Raw genomic sequence first — 19,101 nt, 5'->3', positions numbered from 1 at the left:
AAAAATACAATAAATTATAGTCATATTGTGACTCTAAATATACAATAATAATTCTCCAAAATCATACATATTTTATTAATTTAAAATCAATGATTGACGGGGACTAACCAGTAACCATAAACTGATAGACTTATAAATATATATTTATATTATGTCTACTGGACTAACATGTGAATACTCTCTGTCAGTATAGGTACTATATATATCACATTCAATTAATTTAAGCTATATTGAACATATTTTCATAACCTATAAGGTGTAGCGGTATAGCCGTGTTATAGGTAATTTTGTATAATATAATATGTTTCTCAATTGTCTGCCCATTGCCCCATTACAGCTCACCAGTAAACTCACAAAAACTGTAATCCATTATACCAACTGCTATAATTAACATTTATTTTAAAAGTAAGCACTCATTTTCGAGAAAATTATTAAGATTAATAGAAATATTTTTTTTACACAATTTAAAATATCACAAAACAATTTTGAAAAAAAAAGATTATTGTTTTCATTTTATTTTATCAGTGCTTTAATAGCTGGATACATTTTATTTTAAATTCCAAATCAAAATGTCTTTCGGAGCTCTTCAATATAACATACATTTATGAAAATTGAATTTCTACCGAGTTGTTAGGTAACTTATTAGTTTTCTTTAGTTACAATAGTTTCTATATTTTAAATTTTAGATGAGCAATGGTTTAACATTTTGAGGAGTACCAGAAAATTATAATTATTTTTTTCTTAAATGTGGTTTTGTAATGATTTAAAATGATTTAAAAAGAATATTTACAAAAACGTGTGTATACTTTTCAATACAAAATGTGTTTAACTTTAAAAGTATCACATTGATATTTTACTTCAGCTTATTCGTTTCAAAATATGTTTTTAGAATTTATTTATTATTTTTTTTTTTGTGGAATTCTTTCTTATTCTAAATATGACGAATTTCTAATCAAAACGTGTGCTATACTATACACTAAACCTTAGATGCATCGTGCGACGTGCACCATCTCATGACGACTAATGACTGTTATTATTAAATTGATCGACTAGTGACTACCTACTGGCTAGGAAAAAAATCTATCACAACTAACTGCGCGAAGAAGAACCACCTGATGGCTGATTATATAATGACCTCAAATGTATGTATACGGACCAAACCTCGAATTTATTATCACAAACATTTAAACAAACATCTATTTGAAACAGAAAACCATCCTTCCCGCACGTCCTTTTACCACGTTTATTGGCCAACAAAAACACAAATAAGATTCGACACAAAAATAAAAATATATTACTTTGTTTCGCCCGCTGCCGCCGACGCGTCAGTGGCGCGTGGGCCGTGTGGCTCACGAGTATAGAAGAGTTTCTATAGAAACCAACACAATTTCAAACGATACGTCGATGTTGCTGTGAGCGACCACCCCGGCCTTTGGTGTATACCGTTTAATAGCAATAAAAAACATTGAGCATTATATACCTATTTACTGCAATACCTAGGTTCTGGTACTGAATGTCCAATGTCGATACTCGATTTAAATGTTCAAAACAACAGCCACTGCTGCAGTCCTCGTGCATGTGTGAGGACATGCGGTCACCTGCAGCTCACGGCTCTCTCCATATTTACTATAGTCTCTAACCGCATAATAATCGTCGTTTCTGTCCCCAGACCTACTATGACCGGACGCAACGACGGGAAATATGGTCGCGATTACCCGTTCTGGAGTTTACCGTACACGACATACCTACGACCTACCTACTATATTTTGTCACTCACTCACACCTGGACAGAAAATTTAATTTTCAGACTTTTCAAAAATATTTATAATTATATAATTTATATTTTTAATGTTCAAAGAGTGCAAAACGTTTTTAAAAAGTTGTCAAGTCCAGTTTGAAAAGTCGCAATACGCTATCCTTCTCCTTTAAAATCTAAGTAACACAAACGGCGCTTGAAACACGATTTTTCATCTCTTTTATAGTTAAGACTTATACTTTCGATTTTTTTTTTTTGCTAAAATGAAACTTACACATATGTTACACATGCATGGAAATGGCTATCACCAGGTGTCAACTGTATAAGTATTAAACAATTAAAATATATATTATATAATAATAAAAAATTAAAACATATTATATAACCTAGGAATGAGTTCTGAATTTTGAATATTTTTAAACATTAATTAAAGCAATATTATTTTTAAAAAAAATAAAGAACTTATTTGTCACTAGTTTTCATTAAATGCATGATTTAACAACAAAATAAAAATATTTTAGTGAGCTGTTAAAATTTGGCAACCTTTAGCATGCTTACAATAGATCGCCCTCACTGACCCATATGGCTATATGTAATATCATTCCCAGGTTACTGTTGTAGACATCGACAGTTATTCAAACGCTTCTGCTATCGTAATATTGGCGTTATTTAGAATGACTATGTTCTTAGCATATTGTATAAATCGATTATATATAATTATTAATTATTATACAACTTCAATCTTCGAACACTTGTAAGATTACTAGTTAAGCCTAAATACGATTTTTAGAATAATGTACAAATATTTTTAAGTGAATATAGGTATAACCTATTGTTGTGGATCATCTTCACTTCATTCATTACTTATAATGCACATAATAGGGGAACCCGGGACAAGATGAGTACATGGGGTAAGGTATAACAACTTTATTCCTCCATAACTATAGATAATAATATGTTTGAAACCTCTTTGGATAAATAACTACGTACCTATAACCTGACGTTAAAGGTATTGTAACATTTAAAGACTAAAAAAAACTACCAAGTATTCTTAATGTTTTAAGTTTCTAGTTTTGTCGTTATAATTTTGTCGAATTTTAAATTAAAAAATATTGTTTCTCATAATTTTAAGTACCAAAATGTCTATTTCAGTATGGCCAAAGTCAGGCTTAAAATAAAATATGTTTGTGCAATATTTATTTGTTTTTTTTTGTGAAATTCTTATAGATAAGTTCCTGTGTTGAAATATTAGAAAAAATATATCTGATGTGTATTTATCTGTCTCATTTTACCCCATGGTGTGGGTAAGATGGGACAAATTCGGTTTTTTTTTTATTTAATTTTTTTGATTTCAATAGTATTTTTAAATATTTTAAAGTGAACAATTTTAAAACTAAGGAACATTGACTTATAAATGATACATAAATTGAGTATTTTTCTCAAAAATCCAACATACTGCAGCAAGTTAAACACTAAGTGTCTCGTCTTGCCCCGGGTTCCCCTACATAATGTATATAATATTATGTTATACATGTTAACAGTGACGGATCCAGAGAGACCTAGGGGCCCAGCCCTCCCAATCATATTGTAAATTATTATAAATTATATTCATAACATATTCTACAGATCCTGATATTACTATATTTCAAATTACATGTATGTCTGATAATATACTATATTGTTATACGTATCATTCTGGTGTGCACAAACTAAGATAGTACTATCTTATTTCATGGTGGATAGTGATTCCAATATTGTAATTTTACATTAACAAAAAATTGTGCCCCCCCCCCCAGATCTTTGCTCTGGATCCGTACCTGTTTTAACGAGTTTACAATAAAAGTTTAAACCTTATTATGTGTTGTACGTCGATTTTTAGTCGGACTATTATATAATTTAATAAATGTATAATTGAAATTGAAACATACGACAGGCGTGTGAGACTGTAAGCGCTCTTAAAACATCATGCTACATTCGAAATCGGAAATTATTATTATTGTAACCTTGATGGAACACACGCTATACTCGCAGTGACATCTATCCGCTATCGTCACCGCGAAAAAACACATCAATGTCCAATATACTCTGTACAGACTATAGTAATTAGTAGTATAATCTTTACTATAAAAGTATAGACATTAGACTCTATAGTCTATAGATTATAGAATATCTATATTGGATATAATATAGAGTCTATACTCTATAGGTACTTTTGTTGTAGATAAACATAATGTATAATTTGGCATAAGTACTAAACGTCAATGATTATTATGTCAGTGAAATCGGCGCGTCATTGCTATTTTAATCGCTTACTTTACACCTGTATAGCTGTATGTACACCATCTATGATTATAGTACCTACCAAGACAATACATTTTTTTGTTTATTTTTATTTATAAATAATATCCAAACAGACTTAGGCCTAAAAATCCCAATAACAATTTCTAAAATAGGTATAAAATAACATGATATGAATTTACCTAAACGGAAAATACAGCACCAACGGTCCAGCATAACCAAAGTGATCAAGAAAATGGTAAAGCCGAGTGTCCCGGATGCATAGTGCCAAAGTATTACATATGTATATATTTTCCGTGTAGTAGCCATGACCATTGGCACTTATCGCATTGAAAGTCACATTCGGAAAAAGCCAGGGACGCCCGCAGAAAATCAGCTCAGTGGGTGCAAAATAAAATTTATGTGATACATACATAGGTAGTCACATATTTAAATTATTACACACTGATTTTTTTGGTTCATTAAAAAAATCCTAGTGGTTACAATGGCACCCACTGGCCCCTCTGCGGGCGCCCCTAGAAAAGGCTATGACGATCGGCGCAACCACAAGACCCAACCTATGCGAATGTATACAGTATTTTTAGAGAAGTTATGTACCTACATACTACATATTATAGGTCGTCGCGTATAGGATTGATCGTTTTTAATCAACGGATGATCACAACATTTGGAATTCAGAAAATCAGAAATCATAATGAAAGTCTTTGAAAAAATAATACTTCCATATATTACCTTAACTTCAATAATAATTAATAGTTATATTTTAAAAAATAGGTTTTTTAAAGCAATTTTACCTTACAAAACACTATTTCATGTTTTTTACATACGTACATAAATAAGATACATATTTATTGTCCGCAGTTACGATTGTTTATTTATACCTACCCGGCTAGCCACCTAGGTACTTGGGTATTAAGTTTTATAACGATTCTATTTAAAGTAAATTCATACTACCCAATAATAAACAAATAAATACCAAAATATAAAGGTTACCATTTAGGTATGAGGTACCAAATACTTTTTAAATTGTACATATTAGGTACCTATATGAAATTATAGCTAATGAGTTATATTCGAATACGTTTAAAAACCTGGAATCTAACAGAGTAAGCTTTCTTAACTTATATTTTAATTCTTTGGCATAATTTTACTTTTAAAAATAAAGTTATAGGTTCTTAGATTATAAGATATTGTTATACTGCAAATCCTATTATGATTTACACAAATGAAAGTTTTTATGTTACTCGCCTATTAAATTTGTTTATATTTGATATTATTCTATTATTATTAATAATTAATAAGCATGTCAACAAGCTAGAGTGGAAAATAAATATTCTATAAATGGCTCAAAATTTTGAGAAAATGTTGAAATTTGTTTATCATGTACCTACACACCTATCGCTGGTTTATTTGATGTTAGTATATGGTAGGTAGTTATCTAACTATAGCTTATATTGTGAATGGGACGGTGGCAAAATACCAAAATTTATTATAGAACATAAAACCGCCATTTTATAATGTACTTTTTAATACCTAGGTAACTACTTAAAAATATTATTTAATTAAACAAAACTATATAAAATAAATAACTGTCAGCTAATTACTCATCACAACAATATTATTATTTATTAGGTATTTAGGTTCATAATAATTCTTCTTAGGTAGGACACGACCAAGAGCTATACATTACAATAACAATTTCATTTACCTAAGTATTTTCTTTGTAAACATAAAAGTCATGTTTTCATTTTGGATTGTAAATAATAAATACTAATTATTAAGAATACCACAATTTAAAACAACATTTAGTGCTACTACCATACCTTTTGGTAAACCCAGTAAAAGTAGATAATAAATAACCTGCGGTCCTAAGTTACCCACTATAATACCTAATAAGTGTGCGGTTTTTGTAAATAGAGCTTTCTGAATGTTGTCAGTTTAGGAAGGCATATATATACCATTGAACAACCGATCATAATAGATTGCATACTATTCTTATTTTATATATATTCAACAAATAAAGGAAATGTCCTGTGGCGATACAATCTTGTTTTTCAAATGAGAACTCCTTTTTTTAATGTAAATATTAATTAATGCATAATTTTGATGTACCTACCTAATTCAAAATTTGACTGAGTAATGTCTCAGTTGTTAAAATGTTTATACTAAAGGTAATAGTCCTTAAAAAGGGTTTAACATAATTATAAAATACATTATGTAATATGGGATCAATATGGTATTTATTATATTTAACACAAATTTTACAAATTATGTATGTTGAATGTTGATAGATTAATACTAATTATTTTAAAATCATCCATAACCATCAACCATGTACATTGGTAAACAAAGATTGATAGCTAAAAAACTACGCATTTTCTTTTTTGATTTTGAAAAATTGGTTAACATTTGATAATTAAGTATCATATAAATTAATAATTAGTAAAATTTTTTATTTTTCTAATTTTATAACCGTACAGATATAATTATTAGAATAATAAATAAACGCAGGCCAGGCTTATAACCTTCACTGTTGAAGCCTTTTATTTAAATAAGTAAACACATTATATTTTAATTATGTATATTTTAATCTCAAACTCTTTAATTTAGACAAATACAAATCTCAATTTAAAATTAACCTAACAATAACTTACTTTGTTTTTTGTTAATAATTTAAAATATAATTACTATAATAGCATAAAAGCCATAAAGCAAATTTTCAATCAAACTTGAAAGTAAAATTCAATTATGATATAATACTTTATATGAATACACGTCATGAGATTCATTTATTAAACGGCAAATTATATGATGAGTATCATTATGAAAATCTAGCTTTAAACTCCTCAAGGTTCAATACTGGCCCAAATTCATTTGAAGGATCCATTGAAATGAAATTGTCCAAATTATGATCTTTATCTGTAATGATAAAACACAACAATTTAAATACCCGTGTTTCATTCAAATTCTAAAACGTACTTTACATTAATACTATTTATTTAACAATTATTTCAATTTTTCTTCCATAATTTGTGTAAAAAGTCAATAGATCAAATGTTAAATTATTATTGTATTTAATATGTTCACTTAATTATTTAAAGCACTATAACTAGGTCAACGTTACAATTGAATAATTCATTTTTACCATATTATCTTTAATTATTATTATAAAATTATACACGTTCAAGTCATACATCAATAATTTTATTTATAAATGTAAGATTTAAAAAAAAAAATTCAAACATGTTGAAGAATAATTTAAGATTGTAAGTGTATTAGTGACTTGGTCTACATTTTAAAATTAAAGAGTCTATTATGAAAGTCATTGCAAAGTTAGCATTTGAAAAAAATGCAATTTATTTCACGCTATCCATTGTACAAAATACTTAAGCAGATATATTGATTTTTTAGCGGCTCACAATGTACAGGGTAATTCATTTAATCATTAGGGCACTTATAATAAGTGTCTTAAATTAAATAGATCACTCTATATCACTTTGTATACATAAATTCAGTCTTTAATTTTCAATCCAAATAATAACAATGAATAGTAGTAAAAAATACCATGTTTATACCTTCGTTTAAAATTGGAGGATATGGAGGTGGTGGTGACATCCAACGATCATGTTCTATCATATGGTTTCTGTCAGATGAAAATTGAGACACAAATACATCAGCATCAACAACTTTAAAGTAGCTAAATATTGGAAAAATAATTGTAATTTATATCATATTATTATTACTAAATTAAATATAGGTACCGTTTAGAATGAGATTCCTTAAATTCCTCTCTAATAGCTTCCTTAGCGTATTGTGAGAAAGGAACAGGGAATGGTAATCTAGTATCCATATCAAAAACCAGAGTTTTATCAAGATGCTGAACAATCAAAAACACATGGTAATCCTATTGATCCATTATTCAAAAAAAAAAATGTATGAGTAAATTTTTGTGATAGCAAATGATTCATCATTTTTATACCCAAAACACAAGTCCTTCGCTATGGCTACTGTTTTGATTCCACAGGTGTACGCATTTATTATAATTTGACACAAAAATAACGTAACATTTCATATTTGGTGTGGATTTGTTTAATTCTAGTATCAGTTTTGCTAATTGCCAAATATTTTCTTCGCTGCAAAAATAAAAATAACAAAAAGTTTAGTTTGTAGATTTAAGTTTGACATGTAGAACAGTGGCACTGATCAGTCTAGTTGAAATTATTATGTTCAGTTGTCGTATGAACATTGGAGATATTTAAGAAAACATATCTCATCCCTATTTGTTGCATCCGTCGTAAAAAGTCCAAGACAAACCTAACTTGCACTCCACAGTTCATGTTTTGTTTGGTTAGTTTGAACAATAGAGTGAATAGATTTATTATCAAACCCACGGGTAATAACATTATCTGTTGTTAAACATGTTTTTCGATATTTTAATTTTGAATTGAGTTATAAATGAATACGATAATACAATTTTAAAATGCGTAGAACTCGATTAAAATTGAAAAAACGAACCTCCAACAAATCACAAAGGTAACAACCTTTGTGTTTGATAATAGTTTAATGTGCCTCCAATATTAAAACTAACGAAGCGATACGCGCTAAAATTAAATTGCATCGTTACGCACTTGTGTCAAAAAGACAAAATATGGCGGTTGAGAACTAAGACGCCGCTGAAATATTGACCAAAAAAATGTTTGGAGCGAACGATTCGGATAAATAAGACATGCGAAGAGTCAGTTCGCTTTCTTCGTAATAAAATGGAATAGTGGAGGCTGTTGTCAGCCATTACGAATAAAGTATACACAACATGTATACGTATGTCGGATATACATACCAGTAGCATGCCGTGTACATGCAATCGGATTTCTGAGGGATTACCAAACTCGACGACTGTTCCGAACTCATCTCTCAGCCGTTCGTGACAGATTCTGTTGTCGATATACGGTCGTCAAATAGTCGGTAGATAGACCGTACGCAGCAGAGACCTAAATGTATTTTCTAATTTTCTATGGATACAAACATCAATACTCAATAATACCAGACGCACGGCTTAGTGCAATTGTGCGTCGTCATCGAACTGGGTTATCATCTGGGTTAAGTATTTCACCTCCATCAGTGGTATAGTATCGTTCAGTTGAACTGCGGTTGTAATCTTTGTAAACCATGTGGTTCACACGATACCACAATATACCAGTGAAAATATTCAAAATAGTTAATAGTAGTAACTAGTAACGTGAAATTTGTTGATTAATGATTATTAAATGACAAAATATGTAATTGTTAGTTATTAGTTATTACTAATTAATAACATGCCTTAATATACTTTACACCATACTATTAATGACTAGTTAAATCGTTTTACATCCATGTTACATAAACAATAATCCATTTGGTATAATACATAATTTAAGATATTAAGATATAGTATCTTACATCGTCGTATAATATAACTATAATAAAAAATTCTGAACACGAATGCACGGTCTACACGGAACACGATGACAGACCGCCTTGCAAACGTGCGTTTGAAAACATTACCATTTGCATTAGAAACTTTCATTTATTTGTTAACTCAATAGATAACAAAGAATTCAGGAGTACAATAAAGAAATTAAAAACGAAAATCGGATTGTATGAATATAGGTAGTAGGTACGAAGATTTAAAATCAGTAAAATCTAAATTTATTTTTCAAAGAAGATGTTAGATGCATAATTAGTTTTCTCTCTCACTGACCCACCCTTTTATCATGAATACAGAATAAATGCTATTTATTTATATTATTTCTGTAATAATTTAATAGTGTATTTTATTCACATTTCACGTGAATCTCGGCAGAGCGTCCAATGCAAAACAATGGCAACTATCCGCATTCCGTAGCAGTAGCAGTAGTAGTAAAGTTGTCGTAAGACGTAAAGAATAAGCGATCGATTTGTGTCGCACATAGATAATAGCCATTGAACAATAATTATAGCTAGACGTCTATGGTATCATCATAGAATAACTGTGGTATCATTGGTATCGCAGCTCTGATTGATAAGGATACAAAACGCGATCGGGTGTCTGATAAAAAATAAAAATATAGGTATCTAGGAGCTATGATAATGATCTGAAGATTTAAAAAATACAAATCGGCCAAATTGACAAATTGTCGTGTCGAATGTAATTAATTGATCGTTGCGTGTCGTCGGCGTATTTATCGTACACGTCAATGTACTGCTCGCTGCCGCGACGTCAGAAACACCTGCTTAGTGCAGTTGATTGTTGGCATTCGTTGGTATTCTGATATTCGAACTGGCACATCACATCTTGGTGATAATATGCTGTACGCGAATTGTGTGTCTGAGGAATAATGACCACGGCGAATCCAAAAGGCGATGATGCACTCCGGATATCCGATCACAAACCTCTCATTACATGCAAGCTACTATATACTGTTGTTTAGATTTTCCAGCCTTGCATTCTGCCTCTAACAAGTCAAAATGGATATTGTTCTGTTTTAGATGCCGGTGACAAGGAACTATTTGAAAATTTGAAACTTGTGCTTAGCCAATCGCTTAGTCAAGAACCGATTGAATGGAGGCGCCAGTACGGCAGACCCATGAAAATGGTCACCTTGTCCACAGACTTTGTCCCGTTCAACAAGGATGCTGTGGCTGAACAAATCGGCAGTCGTAATTTGGTTGGTCGTCCAATAATGCATACATTTTGGACTCAGTGTTTGGTATGTAATTTGTTGGATAATTTAAATACAAACATTCAATAGATTATTTTTCTGTTAATCCTTTTTAATAAAATATACACTTATCTACCTATACTTAATCCATTATCTGTTTATTAAATTGTGGTTCATTTCATGTTAAATATTTTTTTTTAACCTAAACTATTTTTTGTATTCTTAGGATATGGAAGTGTATAAATCGTTACTAAGAGATGAAATTGATAAATGGATGAATGAAATGAACAAGCACAATATTATTGATTGGGTAATAGTTGTAGTTGAAACTTATGACCTGAGAAAACATAATAAATTATTGCCTCGAACAACTGTCTTTGACAAGATCAAAAGTGATTTTGCTGAAAAAAAAGCTGATCGGTATGTCTTGAATTTATTCTAATTAATAATTTTTTAACATTAATAACTGCAACATCATATTCATATTTAGCTGTTTATCTGTAATAAATCCTCCAAAATCAGAAGTCCGATGTGGCAGCAGTGCATGGAGGGCATTGATTACCAATGTACGTCTATTAATTTTGTCCGCATTTGATAGATTGTTTTTAAAATATGAAGATAACATAAGAAATTATAGAGAACAGAGAAATGATCCATCTTGGAGTTTTTGCAAATATTTTTTGTATCAAGTAATAAACATTTTTGCATATTTCTAATTAACAAAATTATTATTTTAAATATCATATTTATTTAGGAAGAATTGGCTTTTGCCCTAGAAATGCTAGGAATTCATGATGAAGCTTTAGTCCAGTATGATGAACTAGATGCCATGTTTACCCAATTTATATTGAATTCTCAAGTTGGAAGTAAAAATTACTCATTTAGGTAGCACATTAACTTTTAATTTATTGATGTTTATTTTTTTGTTTAGATGTTCCTCAATGGCTGACTGAATTCCAAGTTGTCTTAGAATGGTGGTCTGCTGTATTATTTATGGAAAATATAAGTCGTAAACAAAGGGAAGCCATTAAAATTAAAAAACTATCACTTCTTGAATTTAGATGCTATTTGTTCTCACGCCAAGCGTCTCTATTGATGGCTGCGTCTAAACCTTGGATTGTGCGTATTAATTTTGTGTTTGATTTATTTTCATACACAGTAAGTTATTAATATTAATTATAGGTGGCAGAAAGAGCATTAATATTTCTCCATCAGGCAGTAAGTGACTTGAAAACATTAGAAATTGAATGTCCACAAGGCTCAGTTGCATGTTGGGTTTTACAATGCTGCTCTCAAATTTTAGTCATTTGTCAATCTGTTAAAAAACCAGAACATTTAGAAGAATGTTCTCATCACACCGCTCCGCTTCTATATTATTCATTAAAAAAAGTAAATATTAATGATAATCATTCATTTCTGTAGTTTATTTAATTATTTATTTATTTGTTGTTTACATTTTGTGTTAAGTTATACGAGTTAGGAGATCTTTGTGGACTACTCCCAGGCAGTGTTCAAACTTCTGAACAACTTCATACTGTACAAGTTTTATGTGGTGGAATGCAAAGTGGTCATGATTTGACTACAGCTACTGAATCTGTAGCAACTCTAAAAACAGCTCTTTCATCTTCCGAAACATTCAGTAAACATTATTTGGTATGTTATTAAATATTCTACAATATATGTTTTATGTGTAAATAATAATAATTTTTATAGTATCAATAACTGTACAATTTTATTTTTTCAGGATATAGCTGAATTGGCAATCAGCACTTATAAACATAACAAATTAATGAGATGTGCGCATAGTCTAGTTGGTTTGGAACTAGCTAAATTTTACACATTGTCTGGGGATACAACAAAAAGAACTATGTTTTTAGTTAAAGCTCTAAAACTATTTGAACAAGATAACTGGAAATTATTAATAGTACAAACAAATTTAGAATTAGTCAAATGTTTCAAAAAAATTGGCAATATTGATCAGTATGTTTTATTTTTTTTATTAATTTACTACTGTTTTAATCTTTTTACCACGGCACAATGCAAATAATTCAACTAATTTGATATTTTTTTTAAAACAGATTTGTAAAAACATGTTTACAATTAGCTTCTGCAGCTGAATGCAACCTACAAATTAGACAAGATCATTTTGATCAGATGTCAAGAATGATTCAAGAATCAAGTATAGGTAAGATATTTTAGAATTAATAAATTTCTATGTTCATATTAAAATACTGTAATTTTATATCAATTTTATAATTTTGAAAGAATCAAAGATAATATTTTGTCTAATCATTCAAATATTGTCTAAAAGCAATTAAGTTTCATGCATACTTAAACAAATTTCTTTTGATGTATATTAAAAAAATTATAACAATCATATTTACTATTATAAATGAATACATTTGTCTTAACGATAATATTTATTGAAATTAATGAAAGTATAGTCTTTCTCATTAATGCTTAATTTAAAAATATTAGCACATTACGTTATATATCCCTGATTATATTTACTCAATGATTATAATTGCTACATGAAAATTATGGAAACATTTAGTTCTAAGAAGTGTTTGAAAATACATACTGAAATCATTCAGATTTTTTCAATCTACCAATAATTTAATATTGACTTGAAAAATATCTTAAGTATTCTAACTGATCAAAATGTTAATAGATACTCCATCTACACAGAACTAATTGACGGCTATTAAAAATGATTAGCTATATTGATTGTAGTGTCTTAAAGTATATATGTATCTAAATGCATATGATAATATAAATTATCAACTAAAGTGAACAAGTCAATGATATGCTTGAAATTTGTTGTGAATCAAAATAGTTAAATTAGAAACCATAAGATTAATGCATTGTTTTCCATATTTCATTGCTTCCCAAAAACATGGATTAAACCTACATTCAAGTATTAAATAATTTGAAGAATCTAAATATAAAGTTTCGAATAATATTTACTGATCATAATTTTAAATAAATAAATAAAATTCAACTAATTATTGTCAACGTTTTAATTAAGAAGACGATTTTGTATAAAAATAAGAACCAAAGAAAGTAAAATAAAATATGTGTTCCATTTTCTACTAATATACAATATTATTTATAATTATTTATATCATTTATGTCAGTATTTTTTTTGCAAAAAATAAGAGTAAATCTCTCTTCAAGAACAAGTGTTTTTATTTTTATAAAATATAATATTTAAAATTATTTTAGTCATAGATTTGTAAATCAATAAACATATCAACAGATTTTATACTTGCCTTATATTCAAAATATTACTATTGTTTACAGTATTGTTTTCATAAATATCATAAAATTACAATCATAACCTATAACAAATTATACAATACTAATTAAAATTAAATTGACCAATAATTATAGAATGTATTTATCCAATGGACGATGTAATAGTGTTGGATCAAATAGATGTAAAATGCAACAACGAAGAAAGTAATTATCCGTCAACAGTGTCACTGAAATTTAAAAGCAATCTCCCTAATACAGTATTGTGTCCAAAAATCGCCATTTCTGTGGTTATTGGATCTGCATTGAAAAAAATGAAAAGTAAATTAAGCTTAGTAAAAAGCACCTATAGCTATGATATAAACAAAGGTAATATATTACCTATGACTTACAACCACAATTATCAACAAGATGGCCACTTTGCATCTACCGGTATAACTTGCTTAAATCAAAAATCATACTTGAGGTAATCAATTGTGAATTCAGATTATTTGGTATTTATTTTGAAGTACTATTAGTATTATAAATTTTATATTTATATTATTTATTTTTAATTTGTTTATATGTAGGCGACAAGATAGTCAAAGAAGGAAGCCATCTATGAATTATAACAAAAATGATTTTCATGATATAATATCTGCAAATAATGTAAATATTCAACCTGGGATGAATAGTATCGATCTAACACTGAATGTAAATACTAAATAATAAGTATTAAGTATTCATAGGTTTAATAATTGTATTAATAAACTTTTATTAAACTATAAATTACTGATAAAATCTAACAATAAAATATTAATTTGTTACTATCTGACCTTAATTTTGTAAGACTACTCAAACTAATAAACTAAGACTAAAAATAATTTGTTGTTAATATTTTAGAATTCAAAAAGTATAGAATCTGGAATATACTTCTTAGACAAATTATCTGTAGTATTGCAACCTCGTCTAGAATTGTTGACAAGTATGCCGTTTGGTCTTATGTTTGCATTAAGAAATATTAACTCAACTGCTCAGCTTGTTTTACCAGATAATAAATGCTTATTTGCTGGTATTGAAGAAATGTCTACATTGTGTCTTCAGTTCGGGACAAAATCAAAAAAAGTTATTAATTTTTTCTTATTATACGAATTAATAACCTGCTGATGCCTACTAATTTTTTTTTTTAAATTTTTCTTTAGATTGTTGAGAAAATCCGATTACATTCCACGCCTGGCTTAACTTTTTGTTTAGAAGACGGAACAGAATTTTGTTCTGAAATGTATGTAAAATCTCCATTATCTATGAATTCTAGTCATTCAGTATCTTTACCTATTAAATTATTCGCCCAGTTGCCGCCTTTAAAAGATCATCCAAGAATAGCTAACCATAAGGTAATTTCTGTTTTCAGATTTTTTTCAAAATTTGTTGATATTAACTATAAATGTATTTTAGTTGTGGATAAAATGTGAAACTTCAACAGATGATGAAGAAACGATATGTGTTTCAATAGACTTTAATCTTCCACTAACTGTAACTCATCGCTTACATACTTGTCATTATCGTAAATTTGTTGGCATAAACATTGCTTGTCATACTAATTGGTCTTTGGCTCTGACGATACCAGAAATAATTGGTGTTAACCCTACTAATTCTGTTGTTGAGTTAACCTTATTGAACCCAACATGTGACTCGTTAACTGTAAGTATTCAATAAGTATTTCAAAGTTAGTGGATTTTTTTCTTTTTATTTGTCGGGTTAAACATTAGGGGTTTAAATTTAGGCTGAAGATTGCATGCTGTGGATTTGAAGAATTGTTCCTTTTTGGAGGTATTTACCTCTTTATAAATGCACCTTTTTCTTAGTTTATGCAATATGATTAAATTTATAGTGTTTTATTTTTTGACATTCAGGACTATGTAATATTGTGAATATAAGATATATATAATAATATAATATAAATATATTAGTGAATTAAACATAAATAATTTTCTTTAGTATTTAAAAAATGGTGAAACAATTGGCTATTTGTGGGAAATCAATTTGTCTTCAACAGACATCAAACCGTTAGGAACGTTAGCTGAATCATTGAAGTTGAATTTCAAAACAAAGTATTCATCTGCTGAAAAACTAGATTGTACTCAAGATCTAAATTTTGAGTTTACAATTAACAATTATAAGGTAAACAGCTTATGTTATAATTTATAATTACTCTACATGAGTTTTAACAGTAAATTTAATTTAATTAAAATTATTTAAAACAGACGCTACTATTAATTGAAAGTGGAGTTGAAATGGCCGGTAAAAGTGGAGAATTCTGTCGCATGAATACAGTGTGTACATATACTGCAAATTTCAAGAGATCTGAACATTCTGAACATTCGAACATTCCTCTGGGTGAAATTTCATTTAAATACGAAATTGTTGCGGACAAAACAATGTGGGCAGTTTGTGGTCGTGGATCTGGTATGGTCAATAATATGAGCTTTTAATAAAATTGTTTTTCTAAAGAGAATGCCTTACCTGCACTTGTTTTCTCTGTCCTACAAACGCATAACATAATTGTAAAATTACATTCATCAGTTTACATTTAGTTTTGATAGTTATATTGTTACTTTTAAATTTGACTATAGTTCACTATAATAACAAAAACTAAGTAACAAAATGAAATGTTTACTGCTGTATATAATTTTGCTTTACTGTGCACTTGTAAAACCAAGACTATTGAGATAATAAATGAGAATGTATTATACCTATGTTTAAACTTAATGCTAAATATAACTGAATTAATCTTATTATGTTCTCTGATTTTTCATGTAGATGTTATTACATTTTCACCAAATTCAATAGCACAGACTGTTTCAGTCGAAGTAATGCCATTGATGAGTGGATTTTTACCTATACCCACGTTAAATGTTTTTCGGTACTTTCCATCCAATTCACGTCAAAACATTGGTAAGCTATCAGCATTAATATTTTTCTATGATTAATTTTCCAAGGTAATTTACGACTGAATTCCTTCTAATGAAGTGTATAAATTAAAACAATGTTAGTATTTGTTTTTACATTAATTTCCTAATTTTTATTTTATAGAATCTAAATTGGAACAATTTTCAACTGGTCAAGTATACGATGCAAGTAAAGGTGTCCAAACACACGTATTACCTCGTATAACAGCAGAATGATACATCCTAAGTATAATAATTATTTTTATAGTATTATCCAAAACATTTTATTGCTCATATTATAATGTACGTCAAGTATAATATTTTTAAATTCAAATTTCATATACATATAATATATATTTATATAATTATTCTTGTTGCCATTGTTTAAAATATGTTATACATATATATTATTGTACAGGGTTTATAATACATAGTATTATATATTACATGTTATTTTATTTTCTAGACAACTGACTTTTTTATTATTTATCAATTTTTATAAAATATATACAAATTATTATATTTGATTAAGAAAGTAAAAAAGTTTACTTTTACATTTTATTGCTTACTTAATTGAGTAAGTTATCTACCTATCTATCTATATTTTAAGTATAATAATTGTCCTCTTCAGTTTGGACGACTTCACTCCTAAAGTTCTAAACATATTAAATTGAATACAATTTTTGAATATTGTCTTGAAGAATATAATATTATACTATTACATATTATATAATAAAACTACAATTTTTCTATAATCATAAAGTGTAGATAGTATGTATATTAAGCAATCCTGTAACCTTGTTTTAAATTTTCACTGCTTAGTTATAAAAATTGATAATTTTTATCAAAATTTAAACTTTAAATGCCTATAAAAAAATTGTGTCTATGTATTTTTAATATTTTTCAACTACTGTTGAAAAAATATATCAGGAACATTGTATTAAATTTTTAAGCTTTTCGACTGAGTTAATATTTTTTTTTATCGACATTAATTTAAAAAAACTAATATTAATTGAAAATTTCATATGCCTATAAAAAGCTTAACATGGGTCAAAATATTTAGAAAATTTGATGGTGAAAAAGAAAATGCTTGCATAAACACTCAGTAAAAATTGCATGTATCTAATGTCATTTTTTTTAGAGTTACACCAAAAACCAAAATCGATTTTGGATAACAATTCCTGTTTTCCCTTAATTTTCTTTTTGTTTTTCAGGGTGCTTTTGAAATCTTCAGGGAATTGAATGTATTGACCTCCCCCATATACCAACTAGATTCACTATCCCATTGAAAAAGACAGGGTTGAAATAATTAAGTACCCAACATTCAAATGTTAGTGAACACTGAACTGTAAAGACTTAAGATAGCTCCCATACATTTGCTACATATCAGCATTAAACATCAAACTTTCTCATCATCGGATACACCTATAAATTAAAATTAATATTTTAATAAAAAGTCACACACAAAGACTTCAATCTGGAACCAAAAAATTAAAAAAGCACAATTGTTTTCATTACTGACCTATTCTAGATTCAAATTTGGATCAAATTAGGTATTTGAGCAAAGCATAACAATTTGGTTATTTTGTTGTAATTTAAAAATATTATTTGTGTGTACTTGAAACTTTAAAAGTATATTATTGTATTTTATACATACAAAATAACATTTTCAAATTTAATGTCTTTAAAAAACTTCATTCAGTCAACCATATACTAGTAGTAAAATAAATTACTTAAATAGCAATAATATCATATTATCATGAAATACCTATAGGTACTTATTTAGGTATAAGATGATCCAATAGTGATAGACTAAAGCCTGCTATAGTTCAGCAAGACCTGCTGTCTTTGCTCAGAATCGTTTTTCGTGTCCAATAATTTACCCAAAATTGAATAGCTAACTACTTGTACATAAAATAACAATTTTTTCACAAACATTTATCTAAATTCGGATTATTTCCATCTACGATAGAACGAAATATTCTTCAAAATGTGGAGTAGTTCTTGAACCGATAATCACAACCATAAATCATAATATACCAAGATATATAAGACTACAAAATAATGTGATGCAATTTATTAATCTAAGGAATTGAAGAATGCCAAATATAGAATGCATTTTATATGAATTGCCTTGTCTTCTAAACAAATTTAAGTCAGGATATGGACATATGGTGAATTAGTCAGA

The 19,101-nt window shown here is 28.3% G+C and overlaps 2 protein-coding genes across 2 annotated transcripts; one reads left to right on the top strand and one right to left on the bottom strand.

Moving 5' to 3' along the window:
• Positions 1-6,621: 6,621 nt before the first annotated feature.
• LOC111028992 (protein N-terminal glutamine amidohydrolase) lies at positions 6,622-9,154 on the bottom strand. Its single transcript, XM_022307800.1, has 5 exons — positions 8,892-9,154; positions 8,034-8,187; positions 7,816-7,958; positions 7,630-7,751; positions 6,622-6,973 (listed from the first exon to the last, which is right to left on the bottom strand). Exons 1-5 carry the CDS (start codon positions 8,960-8,962, stop codon positions 6,876-6,878), a joined length of 588 nt encoding a protein of 195 aa, XP_022163492.1. The 5' UTR covers positions 8,963-9,154; the 3' UTR covers positions 6,622-6,875.
• Positions 9,155-10,126: 972 nt separating this feature from the next.
• LOC111028991 (trafficking protein particle complex subunit 10) lies at positions 10,127-17,184 on the top strand. Its single transcript, XM_022307799.1, has 19 exons — positions 10,127-10,474; positions 10,559-10,779; positions 10,958-11,151; positions 11,222-11,420; positions 11,486-11,597; positions 11,663-11,850; positions 11,914-12,120; positions 12,199-12,384; positions 12,476-12,711; positions 12,810-12,916; positions 14,125-14,452; positions 14,556-14,679; positions 14,869-15,090; positions 15,168-15,359; positions 15,421-15,666; positions 15,964-16,146; positions 16,230-16,431; positions 16,786-16,920; positions 17,059-17,184. Exons 1-19 carry the CDS (start codon positions 10,408-10,410, stop codon positions 17,148-17,150), a joined length of 3,441 nt encoding a protein of 1,146 aa, XP_022163491.1. The 5' UTR covers positions 10,127-10,407; the 3' UTR covers positions 17,151-17,184.
• The last annotated feature ends 1,917 nt before the right edge of the window (positions 17,185-19,101 follow it).

The sequence above is a fragment of the Myzus persicae genome, unplaced genomic scaffold (assembly GCF_001856785.1).
Source record: "Myzus persicae strain clone G006 unplaced genomic scaffold, MPER_G0061.0, whole genome shotgun sequence".
NCBI lineage: Eukaryota > Metazoa > Arthropoda > Insecta > Hemiptera > Aphididae > Myzus > Myzus persicae.
The sequence above is the reverse complement of the archived record's forward strand: the minus strand, read 5'-3'. Positions and strand labels throughout refer to the sequence as shown.

Excerpts from the sequence above, each read along its gene's own strand:
- LOC111028991 (XM_022307799.1), top strand. The coding sequence starts at position 10,408 with ATGACCACGGCGAATCCAAAAGGCGATGATGCACTCCGGATATCCGAT. Across the intron at positions 11,152-11,221 it reads GCTGAAAAAAAAGCTGATCG|CTGTTTATCTGTAATAAATC; the intron begins GTATGTCTTGAA and ends ATTCATATTTAG. Across the intron at positions 16,921-17,058 it reads CAATTCACGTCAAAACATTG|AATCTAAATTGGAACAATTT; the intron begins GTAAGCTATCAG and ends TTTATTTTATAG.
- LOC111028992 (XM_022307800.1), bottom strand. The coding sequence starts at position 8,962 with ATGAGTTCGGAACAGTCGTCGAGTTTGGTAATCCCTCAGAAATCCGAT. Across the intron at positions 8,188-8,891 it reads ATGTACACGGCATGCTACTG|CGAAGAAAATATTTGGCAAT; the intron begins GTATGTATATCC and ends TTATTTTTGCAG. Across the intron at positions 6,974-7,629 it reads TCCTCCAATTTTAAACGAAG|ATAAAGATCATAATTTGGAC; the intron begins GTATAAACATGG and ends TTATCATTACAG.